Source organism: Geotrypetes seraphini, chromosome 1, assembly GCF_902459505.1.
Source record: "Geotrypetes seraphini chromosome 1, aGeoSer1.1, whole genome shotgun sequence".
NCBI lineage: Eukaryota > Metazoa > Chordata > Amphibia > Gymnophiona > Dermophiidae > Geotrypetes > Geotrypetes seraphini.
In genome coordinates, this window is record NC_047084.1 from 87,779,979 (window position 1) to 87,794,819 (window position 14,841).

Sequence of the window (14,841 nt, forward strand, 5' to 3'; positions counted from 1 at the left end):
GAACCTAAAGTTACTCATTCCAACAGTATTAGTCTATTGTAGAACCTTCTACTTTCTCTTTGTTGACTTCCCAAGATTTAAGGTTTTTTTTTTTCTTTTGACGTGTTAATAGTTTCACACTTGATTCAGACTTAAACAATTGTAAAATAAAAGCACGTAAACACAATGAGTTCTGAAACTGTAATTTCTTTTTTAATTTATATACATGTGGATTTACTCCCGGGCCATAAGCTTCTGCTTCTTCAGCTTTTTCTGAGATATCTGAAAGAGAAGGGAACCATCTGAAATGTTATCTGCCTTAAGAAACAAAACAGAAGTTAGAGCAGTTAAAGTATTAATACTGTACTTAGGCACAACTTCTTCCCATTGCAAGTAACTGCACTGTACTTATTTCTAAATGGTAACAAGTTTGGAGATTACAGTAGTAGTGAACAAGCTATACTGCTCTTAATCTTTTACAAATGAGGCTGAGCAAATTATATTCAAAAAGAATCATTCAAATATACAGAAAAAAAAAAAAATCTTGCTCCCTGGAAATAAATGTTTATAAGCAAATTCTACTATAAAAAGCCTCCAACTAATTAACAAAATGTGCAGGTTCTCAACCACTTTTCCATGAAGAGACTAGAATTGACAGCTGCCCCCTTCCTCTGACATCTGCTCATACTGACATATTGTGGTTACTCAGCCCAAATAGTTTCTTTTCATGGGTTTTCCAAAGGTGTCCTAAGATGGTCATCACGGCAACCACAACTCCTTCCTTTCAAATCGTGAAATTTTTATTCTAAAGCAAAACAGAAGTCTCAGGTTTGCCTGACCTTTTTCTTCTGAGCAACTTCCTCCTCTGGCTTGGGAACAATCTGTTCTTTCTCTGTGAGAATCATTTCGATGTGGCAGGGTGAGCTCATGTAAGGGTTGATGCGGCCATGAGCACGGTAGGTCCGTCTACGCATCTTAGGGGCCTTGTTGACTTGGATGTGCTCAATAACCAAGGAGTCAACATCAAGACCCTTAAATAAACACAAAAGATTCATAAGATGAACAGTGATGGTATGCACTTCTAATACTTGTAAAAAGAAAACTGTACCGCCAAAAACAAGACGAGGGAGATGCTGAAGAGACTGTGGTAGCTCAGACACATGAGTATTTTCATGATTATTCCAAAGGTGTCCTAAGTCAGTCATCATTGCCACACAAAAAGCATCTTATTACACTTCTGGTAAGGGACTATGTATATAAGCAAGTAAAATTATGTCCTATATTTATTTATTCAATTTTTGATACCGTTCAAAAGAGCTCAAAACGGTTTACATGAGTTTATTCAGATACTCAAGAAATTTCCCTGTCTGTCCCGGCGGGCTCACAATCCACAATCTATATAATATACCTGGGGCAATGGGGGGATTAAGTGACTTGCCCAGGGTCACAAGGAGCAACATGGGTTTGAACCCACAACCCCAGAGTGCTGAGGCTGTAGCTTTAACCACTGCCTCGCATGGAGTTCTGTTTCTTGTGAGGGTCTCCCAGTCTACCCATTATCTCCAATTATTAATGACATTTCTTCTCCAAAATATTTTATATCCTAAAGATAACTCACTCAACTGAAATACTGAGAAAGCAGAAAATGCATTTTAAACCAGGCCTTGACAAATTTTCCTGGGTTCTAGAAAACAGCCCAAATATCTAAAAGCCAGACTTGGAACAAACAGAATTATTTATGCACATTCAGGCTTTCAGACAATCAGAAAATACAATTTTAAAACTGCACATTCATTTTCATTGTAATAGCAGGGAAGGAGCAGATAAAAGGCTTCTGCTCTCCCTACAGCATATCTGGCAATGGAGGCAGGCTTTAGACTGCAGTTGCTGGGGTAGGAGGAGAGATTAAAGTTGCAACCTTAGCCTCTCACCACTGCCCACTAGCCCCCTGCAGCGTTAACATCTTCCCACTGCTTTTTTACCCACAAGCCTAAAGCCTCTCCAACACTCACCCAGCCATACCAGCAGCAGCCTCAACTTTGGACCCCCCACCCACAATAGTAGACTCTCAATCTCTCCTCTCACTGCAAGCAGTAGCCTCTCTCAATCCATGTTTTCCCCCCATCCCACACAAATGAAAAAAAAAAGTCAGACCAACATTTTAAATTCATTTATTCAATTTTCTATACCGTTCTCCCAAGAGAGCTCAGAACGGTTTACATTAATTTATTCAGGTACTCAAGCATTCTTCCCTATCTGTCCCGGCAGGCTCACAATCTATCTAATGTACCTGGGGCAATGGGGGGATTAAGTGACTTGCCCAGGGTCACAAGGAGCAGCGTGGGTTTGAACCCCCAACCTCAGGGTGCTGAGGCTGTAGCTTTAACCACTGCGCCACACACTCCCCTCATACTACCAACAGAGATGTTGGAGAATCTCCTTCTCAGTAATAGTGCCACTGCTAGTGCTCCAATCCCCTCCTGATTAAAAAGGCTGCCTTTCCAGTGGAAAACCTTCCTCCTCCTAAGCAAAGCCCCTCTCCCCAGTTATAACTCCATCCTTTCTCCTGGCATACACACATTTCCATAACCCTCTCTCTCTCTCTCTGCAACTTGCCAATTCCCAGGGCTTTCTTTCTGAACTACCCTTCTCCACTGTAGACCCCTTTAGCTCTCTCACAACCACCAACCCAAACCCTACCAACAGTAGAGAGCCATTAGCTCTCTCAATCATCACCACCCCATAAACTAAACCTTCCTTGACATACACCCAAATGGCTCTGCGAAGGCAGGACCCAGCAGAGGAACGCCCGAGGCAGAGCAGTGAAGTTCCCAGATCGTGACGTCAACCAAAGGAGCACCCCTTTATGGTCTGCACCTTTATGGAGCACCCCTTTATGGTGCGCCCCCCCCCCCACCTTAGTATGCCACTGCTTTGCTCTCTCCCTTGTCCCATCCTATTCCTTTCCCTAATTTTTCTTCCTTTTCTAACATATACACAAGCTTGCGCACCATTCCACATAACAGGCAGGGCTATGGAGTTCCTTCTACATTCTGGCAGGTTAAGACTCTACCAGCAGATCCCAAGAATGAAATCTGATTTGAATATGATTTTGCTTTTAACCTTTTACATCTGCAGCATGCTATAGATAAAAACCAAGCTTTTCTACAAGAAATCTACCAAGAAAATTTCCTTTTCAATTAACAAAAAAACCCAAACCCATTTGGAACCAGAAAACATTATAATTATAAAGTAAATGAATTTGAGAATATTCATGTACACATTAGTGTCACCTGATTTAACAAATGATACTCTCTACAATAAGTGTATAGATCAAAAAGGAAATGACCAGTACAGAATCAGCCAAAATGCTAGAATCAGATAAACCAGGTAAATCAGATTTAATTACAATGAACAATTATGTTCCACCATGCATTTCTTCGCTGCCCCCTTCCCCCACTTCACTGCTGTCACCATATTCAACTAATAACTTGGCTGGCAGGATGCCTAAGACCCACTAGCTAAAGAATCCCAGAGCTCCCATGCTGCCTGAACAGTAAGGAAGCTGGTGGTGCATATCTGCCTGCTGATGCTAGCACTCCCCATATGTTTATATCTCATCCTCCCCAAAGAGCTCAGAACGCGTTATATATGTGCTCAGTTCATGAACCGAGCATGCATGGAGGACCGGCATGAGTGGCTGAAAACGCTGCCTACTTCCCCACTGCTCAGACAGCATGAGGGCTCAGACATCCTTTCCAGCAACAATTGACCGTGTGTGCCACACAAGCCTCAGGTTGCCTACCCCTGAGATAAAAGCCAAGGTTCCCCCATGTCCTCCACTAATGTTATGTGACCTTGAGCAAGTTACTTTATCCCTTTACGGTCCTAGACCATAAGCCATCTTGGGCAGGGAAATACAAGCTTAAACTGGGAAAGCCAAGTAACAAAACACCTAAAAGCATCAACTTCAGCATACCTTGAGCTCAGCATTGCTTTCAGCATTTTTAAGCATGTGCAGCAGGAAATCTGCGCTCTTTTTAGGCCAGCGTCCCTGTGTCCAACCCCACTGTTTAGCCTGCAAGACAAAGAGATTCAGTAGCAATTTCCCCCCAAATATAAGAAACTAATTTTTCTGAGCTAAAAAATAGCTGCTCAGAAAATGATGATTTCATAGTTATTCCAAGTGTCTCGATAGTCATCACTGCAACCAGAATCACTGTATTACAGTGGTTCTTAACCTTTCATCTGCTGTGATACATCTGGCAGATAACATTCATGTATGTGATACACCGAACACTAAAATTCATAGCTGAACAAATTGTTTAACTGTAAGTTTAGTATAAATTTGCCTATTCCATATCAAAAAGCTGCATGCAACACACCAGTCTTGAATTTCTCAACTGTCATACAAAACATATATTCAGATTCTAAAAGCAACAGCAACACAAAATTCCTCTGCCAGATATCATGAAGCAACACAAAAACCTGCAAATATGCTACTCCAACTATATAGCACACAAAATCTATAGCCAGCACACCTGCAACACTTTCAGTTGAGTCAGAGGTCTACACAGGAACGGGTCCCGCAGGGATCCCCCTAGGTCGATGGGGGACCCTCCCAGGCTGACGGGACTCCCACGGGGATGGACCTGGAGTTCCTATCCCGAGGCCTACCTAATTTCAGGTCTGGGTCCGGCGTCGAGCTGAGCTCCCGAGTCCCGATGAATCAGCAGCAACAGTCTCTGTCACGTAGGCAGTGATCTCAGCACATAGGTACACAGACTCTGGCAGCATCCATAAGCCACTGAGGTGCCAGCATCTGTGACTCAGGGACACAACTGCTGCCTGCCAAGCTTGGCAAAAGGGATCCCTGGCCAACTGCAGAGGAAGTCCTCAGCTGAAAGCTTGGGGGTCCTCTCCTCAGCTGAGTATTTCTATTTTATATTTACAATAGAGGCTCTGGTAGAAACTCATTTACAAAGTATGTATTTATCCCAATTAATATTTCCAAATTAATAAAGTGTCTTTGCTTATTTGTAAATTGGTCTCTACCACAGCCTTTAATTCAGTAGCATAATTAAATGAAATAACTATTTCTGAAGTTTTTTAGGGATGTGCGGGGACGGATTTGATTCCAGCGGGGATGGGTGAGGACAGGTTTGACTCCTAGCAGGGGGGAACGGGGACGGGTTTGATTTCTGTCCCTGCGCAACTCTCTATATTAGACACAGCAATATAATGCACTGTATATGCAGCGCTATACATACATTACAGATCTTTCCCTAGTAGGTTAACAATGTTAAGGTTTTGTACCTTTCCTACATTGTTGTAATATTTCTTGTAGCAAACTGGAAGTGAACTGTTTTTTCTCTTTTAGGAAGAATAATGTTATGACCTATCTAGTTTAGATTTTCTGTCACTCGGATTGATTTCTGTGTGTCAGTGTAATCATTATTAAGCCTGATTTTAGAAAATTATGTATTTTGAAATAGATTTGTAATGACTGAAACCACCACATTTTGTTTTCCAAATTTGGAATTGATAGATTTTTCCATGTGTAGTAGTTATCTTCCTTCTGAAATTTGTTTCTATATTTTGCAGTTTATATTGGAGTTTCATTTATTATCCCAGGACAAGCAGGCAGCATATTCTCACACATGGGTGACGTCACCAAAGGAGCCCCGGTACAGACTACTTTAAAAGTGCATCGCCACTTTAGAAAGTTTGCGATAGCTCGAACCACGCATTAAGAGTGTCTTCCCGCCCGACGTAAGGCAAATGATCCCTCAGTTTCTTAGTTTCCGCAGAGCTAAGAAGTCGCGTCTTTTTCAACGGCTGTTAAAATCTTTTTGTGCTACCCTTAATTCTGTTATACATAGCTAGTTCCAACTCAATCCTCCATCAGATGGCACCCAAATCCCACTCCCACAGGACCCAGCTCTAACAGCTAGAAGGAGAAATTAGGTTCTTACCTGCTAATTTACTTTCTTTTAGCTTCTCCAGACCAGTAGAGGTTAACTTTACGATTGGGTATATATCTAATCATGACCAGCAGGTGGAGACTGAAAACAAAACTTTGGGACAGTATATCCTAGCCCCTCCTCTCTATTTCCCTCAGTCTGCCGAATAGCCAAGCAGAACCAAGAACTGGAAAACAACAGAGAGAAAAAACAATACTCCGAAAGGAGTAACAAATAACATACCCAAAAATGCTGTTGGAAAATGCAGAGGAGAAGTTCCCGAAGGAAGAAGGTCCCCACAGCTCGCCAGCTAAGCCAGCCGAGCCACAGCCGCTGTTCTTCAATTCTCCCCGGCCCTAGAAAAATACTAGAACCCGCAGCAAAAACCAAAAACTGCCCGCGCAACAGCCCCAACAACAACAACAACAGACAGGGTGGGGACCTCTACTGGTCTGGAGAAGCTAAAAGAAAGTAAATTAGCAGGTAAGAACCTAATTTCTCCTTCTTTAGCACTCTCCAGACCAGTAGAGGTTAACTTTACGATTGGGACGTACCAAAGCAGTCCCTCTCACGGGCGGGACCCCCGAAGGGCCGATACCAGAACACGCTCACCGAACACCGCGTCCCGACGCGCCTGAACATCTACCCGATAATGCCGAACAAATGAATGCAAGGAGGACCAAACCGCAGCCTTACAAATATCCACCGGAGGCACGAGCGACGACTCAGCCCAAGAAGCCGCCTGACCCCTAGTGGAATGAGCCTTGAGAAACTCCGGAACCGGCTTCTGACTCAGAAGATAAGCGGAAGCAATCATCTCCTTGATCCAACGCGCAATAGTAGCCTTAGAAGCGCCAGCCCCCCGACGAGGACCCGCCAGAAGCACAAAGAGATGATCGGAGCTCCGAAAATCCCGGGTCCGCTGCACATAAGCATGGAGGACCCGACCGACATCCAACTTGCGCAGCTGTCGTTGCTCAGAAGAACCCTCCCGACTACCCAAGACCGGGAGGACCACCGATTGATTGACATGAAAAGGAGAAACTACCTTCGGCAGAAAGGAAGGAACAGGCCGCAAAACAACCCGCTCCTTCGAAAACTCCAGGAAGGGAGCCCTACAAGAGAAAGCCTGTAGCTCAGACACCCGTCTAGCGGAAGTAATGGCCACCAAAAAGACCGACTTCAGCGTAAGGTCCTTCAACGAACAGCCATCCAATGGCTCGAAAGGAGGGCGCACTAGAACAGAGAGAACCAGATTGAGATCCCAAGAGGGAATCGAGGGCCTTATGGGAGGCCTGATCAACTTGGCCGCCCTAAGAAAGCGAATCACATCAGGAATGGCTGACAAACGCTGACCTGTCACCAGCCCCCGAAAAGCCGACAGGGCCGCCAGATGAACCCGAAGAGAAGACCAGGCCAGGCCCCTATCCAGGCCATCCTGCAAAAACTCTAGAATGTTAGGCAGAGAAGCGCGAAAGGAGACCACTCCCCGCGCTCGGCACCATTCCTCAAAAAGACGCCAAACCCGTACATAAGCCCGAGAGGTAGAAAGCCTCCGGGACCCCAAAAGTGTAGAGATCACCTTGTCGGAATATCCCTTCTTACTCAGGCGGCCCCTTTCAAGAGCCAAGCCGTAAGACAAAAGGGAGACGGGTCGAACATGGGAATGGGACCCTGCGTCAGAAGATCGCACTCGAGAGGCAGAGGAAGAGGATCCGCCACCAAATGCCTCACCAGATCCGCATACCACGGACGACGAGGCCAATCCGGAGCCACCAAGACCACCAGCCCCGGATGGCGAACAATGCGAAGCAGTACTCTGCCTACTAATGGCCACGGAGGGAACACATACAACAGCCCCTCCGTTGGCCACGGTTGGACCAGAGCATCAAGACCCTCGGCCAGACCGTCCCTGCGACGACTGAAGAAGCGGGGTACTTTGGCGTTGCCACTTGTAGCCATCAGATCCATCAGGGGCTGCCCCCAAGCACGCACTAGCAACTGAAACGCCTCGGCGCCGAGACACCACTCTCCCGGATCCAAGAAGTGACGACTGAGGAAGTCCGCCTGAACGTTTTCTACCCCGGCAATGTGAGAGGCCGAGAGGTCCAGAAGATGCGACTCCGCCCAAACCATGAGCCGAGCCGCCTCCTGCGCCACCAGAGTGCTCTTGGTGCCCCCCTGACGATTGACATAAGCCACCGCCGTGGCATTGTCCGACAGGACTCTGACCGACTTGCCCAACAAAAGGGAGTGGAAAGCCAACAGCGCTAGCCGGACCGCCCTGGTCTCCAACACGTTGATCGACCAGGAGGCCTCCTCCGTGGACCAGGTTCCCTGAGCTGAGTGACCCAGACACTGGGCCCCCCAACCCAGGAGACTCGCATCCGTAAGGAGCACCGTCCACTGCGGAAGATCCAGACCCACCCCCTGAACTAGGTGAGGGGTCCGGAGCCACCAACGCAGACTGCAGCGCGCCAAGCCTCGCAGGGGAACCGGAACATCCATCCCGTGCCTCTGGGGAGACCACCTCCGGAGCAGAGCATACTGGAGAGGACGCATGTGGGCCCGCGCCCACCTCACCACGTCCAGGGACGCCGCCATCGACCCCAGGACCTGGAGGAAATCTCGCGCCCGAGGACACCGGGACGCCAAAAGCAGGCGAATCTGAGACTGCAATTTGCTCACCCGGGCCTCTGGGAGGAAGACCTTCCCCAAGGAGGTGTCGAACAGCACCCCGAGGTACTCCAGACGCTGAGCCGGAACCAACCGACTCTTGGAAAGGTTGACCACCCAGCCCAGTGACCGGAGAAACTCCACCACCCGAGCCGTAACCCGGGAGCTTTCCTGCAACGACTTGGCCCGAATTAACCAGTCGTCCAGGTAGGGGTGTACCAGGATGCCCTCCGACCGCAAGGCTGCCGCGACGACCACCATCACCTTGGTGAACGTCCGGGGAGCCGTGGCCAGCCCAAAGGGAAGCGCACAGAACTGATAGTGCCGACCCAAGATCGCAAAGCGCAGGAAACGCTGATGAGAGGTCCGAATAGGAACATGCAAGTAGGCCTCCGTCAGATCGAGAGAAGTGAGAAACTCCCCCGGCTGAACCGCCAGAATGACCGACCGCAGCGTTTCCATACGGAAAGAGGGAACCTTGAGAGCCCTGTTGACCCCTTTCAAATCGAGGATGGGCCGAAAAGTCCCCTCCTTCTTGGGCACCACAAAGTAAATGGAGTACCTGCCCGTGCCCCACTCCGGGGGGGGCACTGGAACTACTGCCCTGAGATCTAGCAAGCGCTGAAGGGTCTGGCGAAACGCCAGCGTCTTCCCAGGAGTCTGACACGGAGAAGCGAGGAAAAAATCCGGCAGAGAGCGGGCGAACTCCAGGGCATAACCGTCCCGCACCACCTCCAGGACCCACTGATCGGACGTGATCTCGGCCCATTTGGGAAAAAAGTCGCGCAGCCGGGCCCCCACCGGAACCAAGGGGGGCGCCGGCAAGGCGTCATTGTGCAGGACGGGAAGCGGGGGAACCGGCGGAGGGATTCCCTGCCCCCCGACGGGCCCCCCGAAAGGGCTGCATGCGCTGGAAGAACCGACCCCGGGAAAACCCCGGAGACTGGAAAGAAGCAGCCCCACGCCCAGGGCGATACTTGCGAAATTCCCGCAAACGCCCCCGGGCCGCACCACCCCGAGACGCCGGGCGGGCACGGTCCTCCGGCAAACGGGGAACTTTCGAGTCCGACAGAGTCTGAATCAACTTATCCAAGTCCTCTCCAAATAAAAACGACCCCCGAAAGGGAAATTTAGTAAGCTTAGCTTTGGACGCAGCATCCGCCGCCCAAGCGCGCAGCCACAACACACGCCTTGCGGCCACGCCAAAAGCCATGGACTTAGCCGAGATCCGCACCAAGTCATACAGAGCATCCGAGAGGAATGAGGCAGCCATCTCAATCTTCGCTACCTCCTGATCCACCAGAGACCAGTCGTCAGACTCTCGATCCAAGACCCGCTCCGCCCACCGAAACACGGCGCGAGCGACCAGTCCCCCACAAATAGCCGCCTGGACCCCAAAGGCAGAGACTTGGAAATTTTGCTTAAGGATGGTCTCCAATTTGTGCTCCTCAGAGTCCCGCAAGGCAGAACCGCCTTCAACAGGCACGGTATGCCGCTTGGAAATAGCCGAGACCACCGCATCCACGACTGGCGAAGCTAACGTAGCCCGATCCCCTTCAGGAATGGGATACAGGCGAGCCATGCTGCGCGCCAGCCGAAACGGCGTCTCCGGCGTTTTCCACTGCTCAAGAATAATATCCCGAATATCCTGATGCATAGGAAAAGAGCGGGAAACGGAACGGATCCCTCGTAACAGAGGGTCCCCCACACGCGGAGTCTCCGGCGGCGCGTCCTCAAAACGCAAAGCCGAAGAAACCTGTTGAATAAGGTCAGGCAGCTCATCTCTCTGAAAAAGGCGCACCACGGACGCCTCGTCACTGGAGAACGGGAAACCCGACAACCCGCCGCCAGCTTCCGTCCCCTCCAGAGGGTCCTGGAATTCCTCAGAAGGGTCCAGGTCCTCCTCCAGACCGACACGTTCCTCCGACCACAAATCCTCGTCCCACGACACCCGCGGACGCTTGGACAAGAGAGGCGGCGGAGGGGACGTCACGTCAGACGAGAGAGGCAAAGCCGCAGGGAGCGCGGAGGAAACCCCACCCCCCGAGACCCCCTGGGCGCAACCGGGACCCCCAGCCGCCTGAAAATAGGCTTTGCATAATGAAAAGAAAAAATCAGGGGAAAAACCCCCCGAGGGTCCCAAGGGACTCCCTGCCACAGCAGGGGACCCAGCAGAAACCTGCCCCTGCTTAGCCAAAACAGGGGGAAGGTCACCTGAGGTGGAAGACAAAATGGAGGGGCCAGACAGAGAAGATGGCGTCTTTCCCGCCAAAACAGCTCCCTCCATAGCCTGCAGCGGCTGAGAGACCTGAATAGTCTCAGCCGCTAAAACAGGCAAGCCGGCATCAGCTGTCAAAATATCAGCTGAGAGGGAATCCTCTAAAACCCGACCGTCGGCGGCTCGGGGAATCCCTCCGTGGGCGGACGGAGAAGACCGGGCTTCTCCACCGTTCCCTGCCGACTCGCGAGGCACCATCGGCGGGGAGCTCTGGGCGCCTGCAGCCGCTGCCGACGGAGCTCCTCCACCGCACCGGCCTGAACACCGCTTGCACAGGCCGGCCGCGAGTGCCTCGCGTCTGGAGCACAATGAGCACTTTTTCCCTTTAGAAGTGCTCATTGCTCCATACGCGACCTAGCTGTAAAAAAGTGCCGGTTAGTTGAAAAAATACAGTAAAATACAGTTTTCTTAAAGGGATACAACCCTCCAGACCAGCACTACCTCAGGATTTTTTTTTTTTTTTTTTACAGAACAGACTCCACAGGCTCTCGAAGCAATATGCCTTGCTTGATTTAGGGGGCAAGGCTTACTGCTGAGGCTCCTCTAAAAAAATATGGGGAGGTGGAGGAAGTGGGGGGAGGGACCCCGCTCGTGACCCGCCGGGTTTGACACCCCCGAGGTCGGACGAACCCCCAAACAGAGTCCGTCCAAGCTCCGTCCGGCTAAAAACAGGGACAATAAACCTCTAAACAAATTCCAACAGCCCTACCAAGGGAGATGGGTACAGATCACTCAACACCTGCTGGAGACTGAAAGAAGACTGAGGGAAATAGAGAGGAGGGGCTAGGATATACTGTCCCAAAGTTTTGTTTTCAGTCTCCACCTGCTGGTCATGATTAGATATATACCCAATCGTAAAGTTAACCTCTACTGGTCTGGAGAGTGCTAAAGAATGCCTGCTAGCCACCTTTGAAATGGAAAAGTATCATCAATGTAAACCAAGTGGGCCTTCCCATGAGCTTTCTACTGGCTTGCGCCAGCCCAAGGACAATGTCATGGCGGAGATCTGCCCTGAAGCCAAGGGAGAGACGATGTATATAGCACCTCACAATCCTTTCTACTTGCTAGGGTAGTTCACGAGCAGAAAGTATCCAATTCTGCTCTGTGGGTTGATCACAAAGTGAGTTAAGATTGATGGTGTAGGTTGTAAAAAGGTGGGAAGAAAGCAGGCTGACGGTGAGCACAGGGAAAGCAGTGGGGAGATGAGGCAAGGGTTGAGAAATTTGTGTAGAGTAGATTAAAGGTGAAGAAAAAAAAAATATATAGGCAAATGGGTTTGGCTATTTGGATGTTCTTGATGGTGGGTGGGGTGGGTTATTGGTCACTCAGAAGGGGATCCTTTCACCACTGGAACCAAGGATTCTACCTCTCTCCCAAAAACCAATTCCCTACTTCGACTTAAAAACTACTAGAGAAATAAGCACTAAACTGATTTCGTATACTCTTAACACTTTACCTGAGCACACCTGCCAACTCCTCCATTGTAACGCCGAAAAGGGACACATTGCTTCTTTAAGGTTACATCTTTCAGATACTTAGTAGCTTTGCGAATGTGCATGCCCTTGATAGCTTGGGCAGTCTCACGAGTGTTCTGCAAAAGGAAGACCAGCCATAGGAAATGCAAACATGAAATGATCATAAACATGCAATGAAAAGCTGCAGCACAAAACTGGAAAACCTAAATATAATTTATCTTCAAATTCAGTAACTTTTATGATAAGGAGTATCAAACATATGGCCTGTAGTTCTGTGCAACCCGAGTTATATTATCTTTTAAATTTAACATTTGGTTAATTATATAAATGTGAATTTGGCTCCTAAGTAATTGTAATGGGGAAATAGGGAGAGCAAATACATATTTTAGTGCAGCCCATCAATGAATGCACAACTGCTGCAATGGCCTATTATTAGTCTTAAGTTTGACACACCTGTTCTGTATCACATCCTTCTGTATGTTCAAAATTAACACAAAATATTTAGCCTAATCTGCTTACATTCTGCTCTGTAACCTATACCAGTGTTTCCCAAGTTGGTCCTAGAGTATCTCCTTGCCAGTCATGTTTTCAGGATATCCACAATGAAAATGCATGAAAGATTTGCATACAGTGGAGGAAGTGTATGCATATTCATTCTGGATATCCTGAAAACATGACTGGAAAGGGGGTACGCCACAGGACCAACCTGGGAAACACTGTCCTTTCTACTCCAAACTACCTATCTTCTATTTATTTAAAGCCCTACTTTGAACCACACTACCCAAACCAGAGTCTACTACACTTACTGAACACATATAGCATTGCTGGAGATGTGGCTTCTCTGTTTTCAATGCATTTTCCTCCCAAATTCAAAACTTTAAGCAAAATCGACTACAACTACAAAGTACTTCATCATACAATCACTTTTTAGCCCAAAAATGTAGAGATACCGTGTTTCCCTGAAAACAAGCCCTACCCCGAAAATAAGCCCTAGCATGATTTTTGGGGTAGGTCTTAATATAAAGCCCTACCCACCAAATAAACCCTAGACCCTGGATTCACCGGTAAAGCGCTTCCCCCCTCCCAAAAGAGCCCTGCCGACCGCAAGCCCTACATACCTCTCTCCAGAGCAGCATCAGCAGCACTCTAAAACAGGCTGCTTCGCGGCCTTCTCCTGCCAGGGCCTTCCATGTGCCGCATTAGTGATTACATCATCAGTGACGTGGCAGAGGAAATGCCCCGGCAGGAGAAGGCTACAAAGCAGCCTGTTTAGAGTGCTGCCGACACTGCTCTGGAGGGAGGTATGTAGGGCTCGAGGTCAGCGGGGCTTGGATGGGAGGGAGAGATGGAAGGATGGGAGGGTCAATGGGGGTTCGGCTGCACGGTGGGGGCTGCTGCACAAGGGTTAGGATGGAGGGAAGGATAGAAGCTGGGCAAGGGATCGGAGGGAGGGATAGAAGCTGGGAAAGGGTTCTGCTGCACGAGGGATGAGAGGGAGGGATAGAAAGATGTTGTGCATAGTATAAGGGTTCTGCTGCACAGGGGGATGGGAGGGAGGGATAGAAAGATGCTGTAGAGGGAAGGCACAAGGGGATGGGTGAGAGGGGAGGAAAGATGCTGTACATGTGGTGGAGAGAACGGAAAGAGGAAGAATTGGGGAGAAGGAGAGGAAGGAAAAGATGATGCTGTTCCAGGAGCACCTGCAAATGCGGTTTTGTGCCTGTCAAAAGCAAGGAGAGGGCAGCTGGGGTACCGGCGGGTGCAGAAAATCATTCACGGTGTGCTCAGACCTCCTCTTCTTGTTACTAAAGTCAGGCTATACCAATCAGGAGCTGCTTTGAAACGCAGGAAGAGGTGGTCTGAGCATACTGCAAATTAGTGAGTCCGTGAACCGCAAATTCGCGAGGGAACACTGTAGAGCATTCTACTGAGTTGTGGTTGCAAGACCTCAGGTAAGTATAACTTCTTATTGGTCTGCTTTAAAAGGAATCACAAGCTACAGAAACTTTATTGAATTAAAAAAAAGAAGAAAAAAAGCCAATGGCATACCTTGAAGTGCACTCGAAGGTTGGAACCCCTTGCTTTACATGCTTCAAAATTTAAGCAAAAGAAAAAGTGTTTAGTTCCTGTTTCTTACAATCATTTTATATAAGTGCACAGAAACGTGCTAGTAACAGTGGTTTTACTTACATTTAGTGGGGTTCTCTGGATCGAGAGAATAGCGGACCATTTTTGAGAGATTACCTGCAGGAAGTTAAAAATGTAACCATTATAAGATTAAAGATGAGAAAGATTAAACTAAACTAAACTAAACTAAACCTTGAGTTTATATACCGCGTCATCTCCACGGAAGTGGAGCTCGACACGGTTTACAGGGATTAAAAATAAAGAAGAGGAACTACAATGGAAGGAGGGAGAGATAAAATGAACAAGGACGGAGGAGGAACATAGAATAGTGGAGAGGGAGGGA

At 48.5% G+C, this 14,841-nt stretch overlaps 1 protein-coding gene and 3 non-coding genes across 4 annotated transcripts; all 4 read right to left on the reverse strand.

Moving 5' to 3' along the window:
- Positions 1–166: 166 nt before the first annotated feature.
- Positions 167–14,676, reverse strand: LOC117355738 (60S ribosomal protein L17). The gene is made up of 6 exons (XM_033934715.1): positions 14,562–14,676; positions 14,421–14,461; positions 12,353–12,487; positions 3,959–4,057; positions 819–1,010; positions 167–261 (listed from the first exon to the last, which is right to left on the reverse strand). Exons 1-6 carry the CDS (start codon positions 14,599–14,601, stop codon positions 214–216), a joined length of 555 nt encoding a protein of 184 aa, XP_033790606.1. The 5' UTR covers positions 14,602–14,676; the 3' UTR covers positions 167–213.
- LOC117352823 lies at positions 680–747 on the reverse strand. Its single transcript, XR_004537875.1, has one exon. It is a non-coding gene; the product is annotated as a small nucleolar RNA SNORD58 (small nucleolar RNA).
- Positions 1,127–1,192, reverse strand: LOC117352822. Its single transcript, XR_004537874.1, has one exon. It is a non-coding gene; the product is annotated as a small nucleolar RNA SNORD58 (small nucleolar RNA).
- On the reverse strand, positions 4,130–4,189 carry LOC117352824. The gene has a single exon (XR_004537876.1). It is a non-coding gene; the product is annotated as a small nucleolar RNA SNORD58 (small nucleolar RNA).
- Positions 14,677–14,841: the final 165 nt, after the last annotated feature.

Coding starts and splice junctions, on each gene's coding strand:
- LOC117355738 (XM_033934715.1), bottom strand. CDS start 14,601: ATGGTCCGCTATTCTCTCGATCCAGAGAACCCCACTAAAT. Junction 1,011..3,958: donor AAAGCAATGCTGAGCTCAAG/GTATGCTGAAGT, acceptor TGTTTATTTAAG/GGTCTTGATGTTGACTCCTT. Junction 262..818: donor AAGTTGCTCAGAAGAAAAAG/GTCAGGCAAACC, acceptor CTTCTCTTTCAG/ATATCTCAGAAAAAGCTGAA.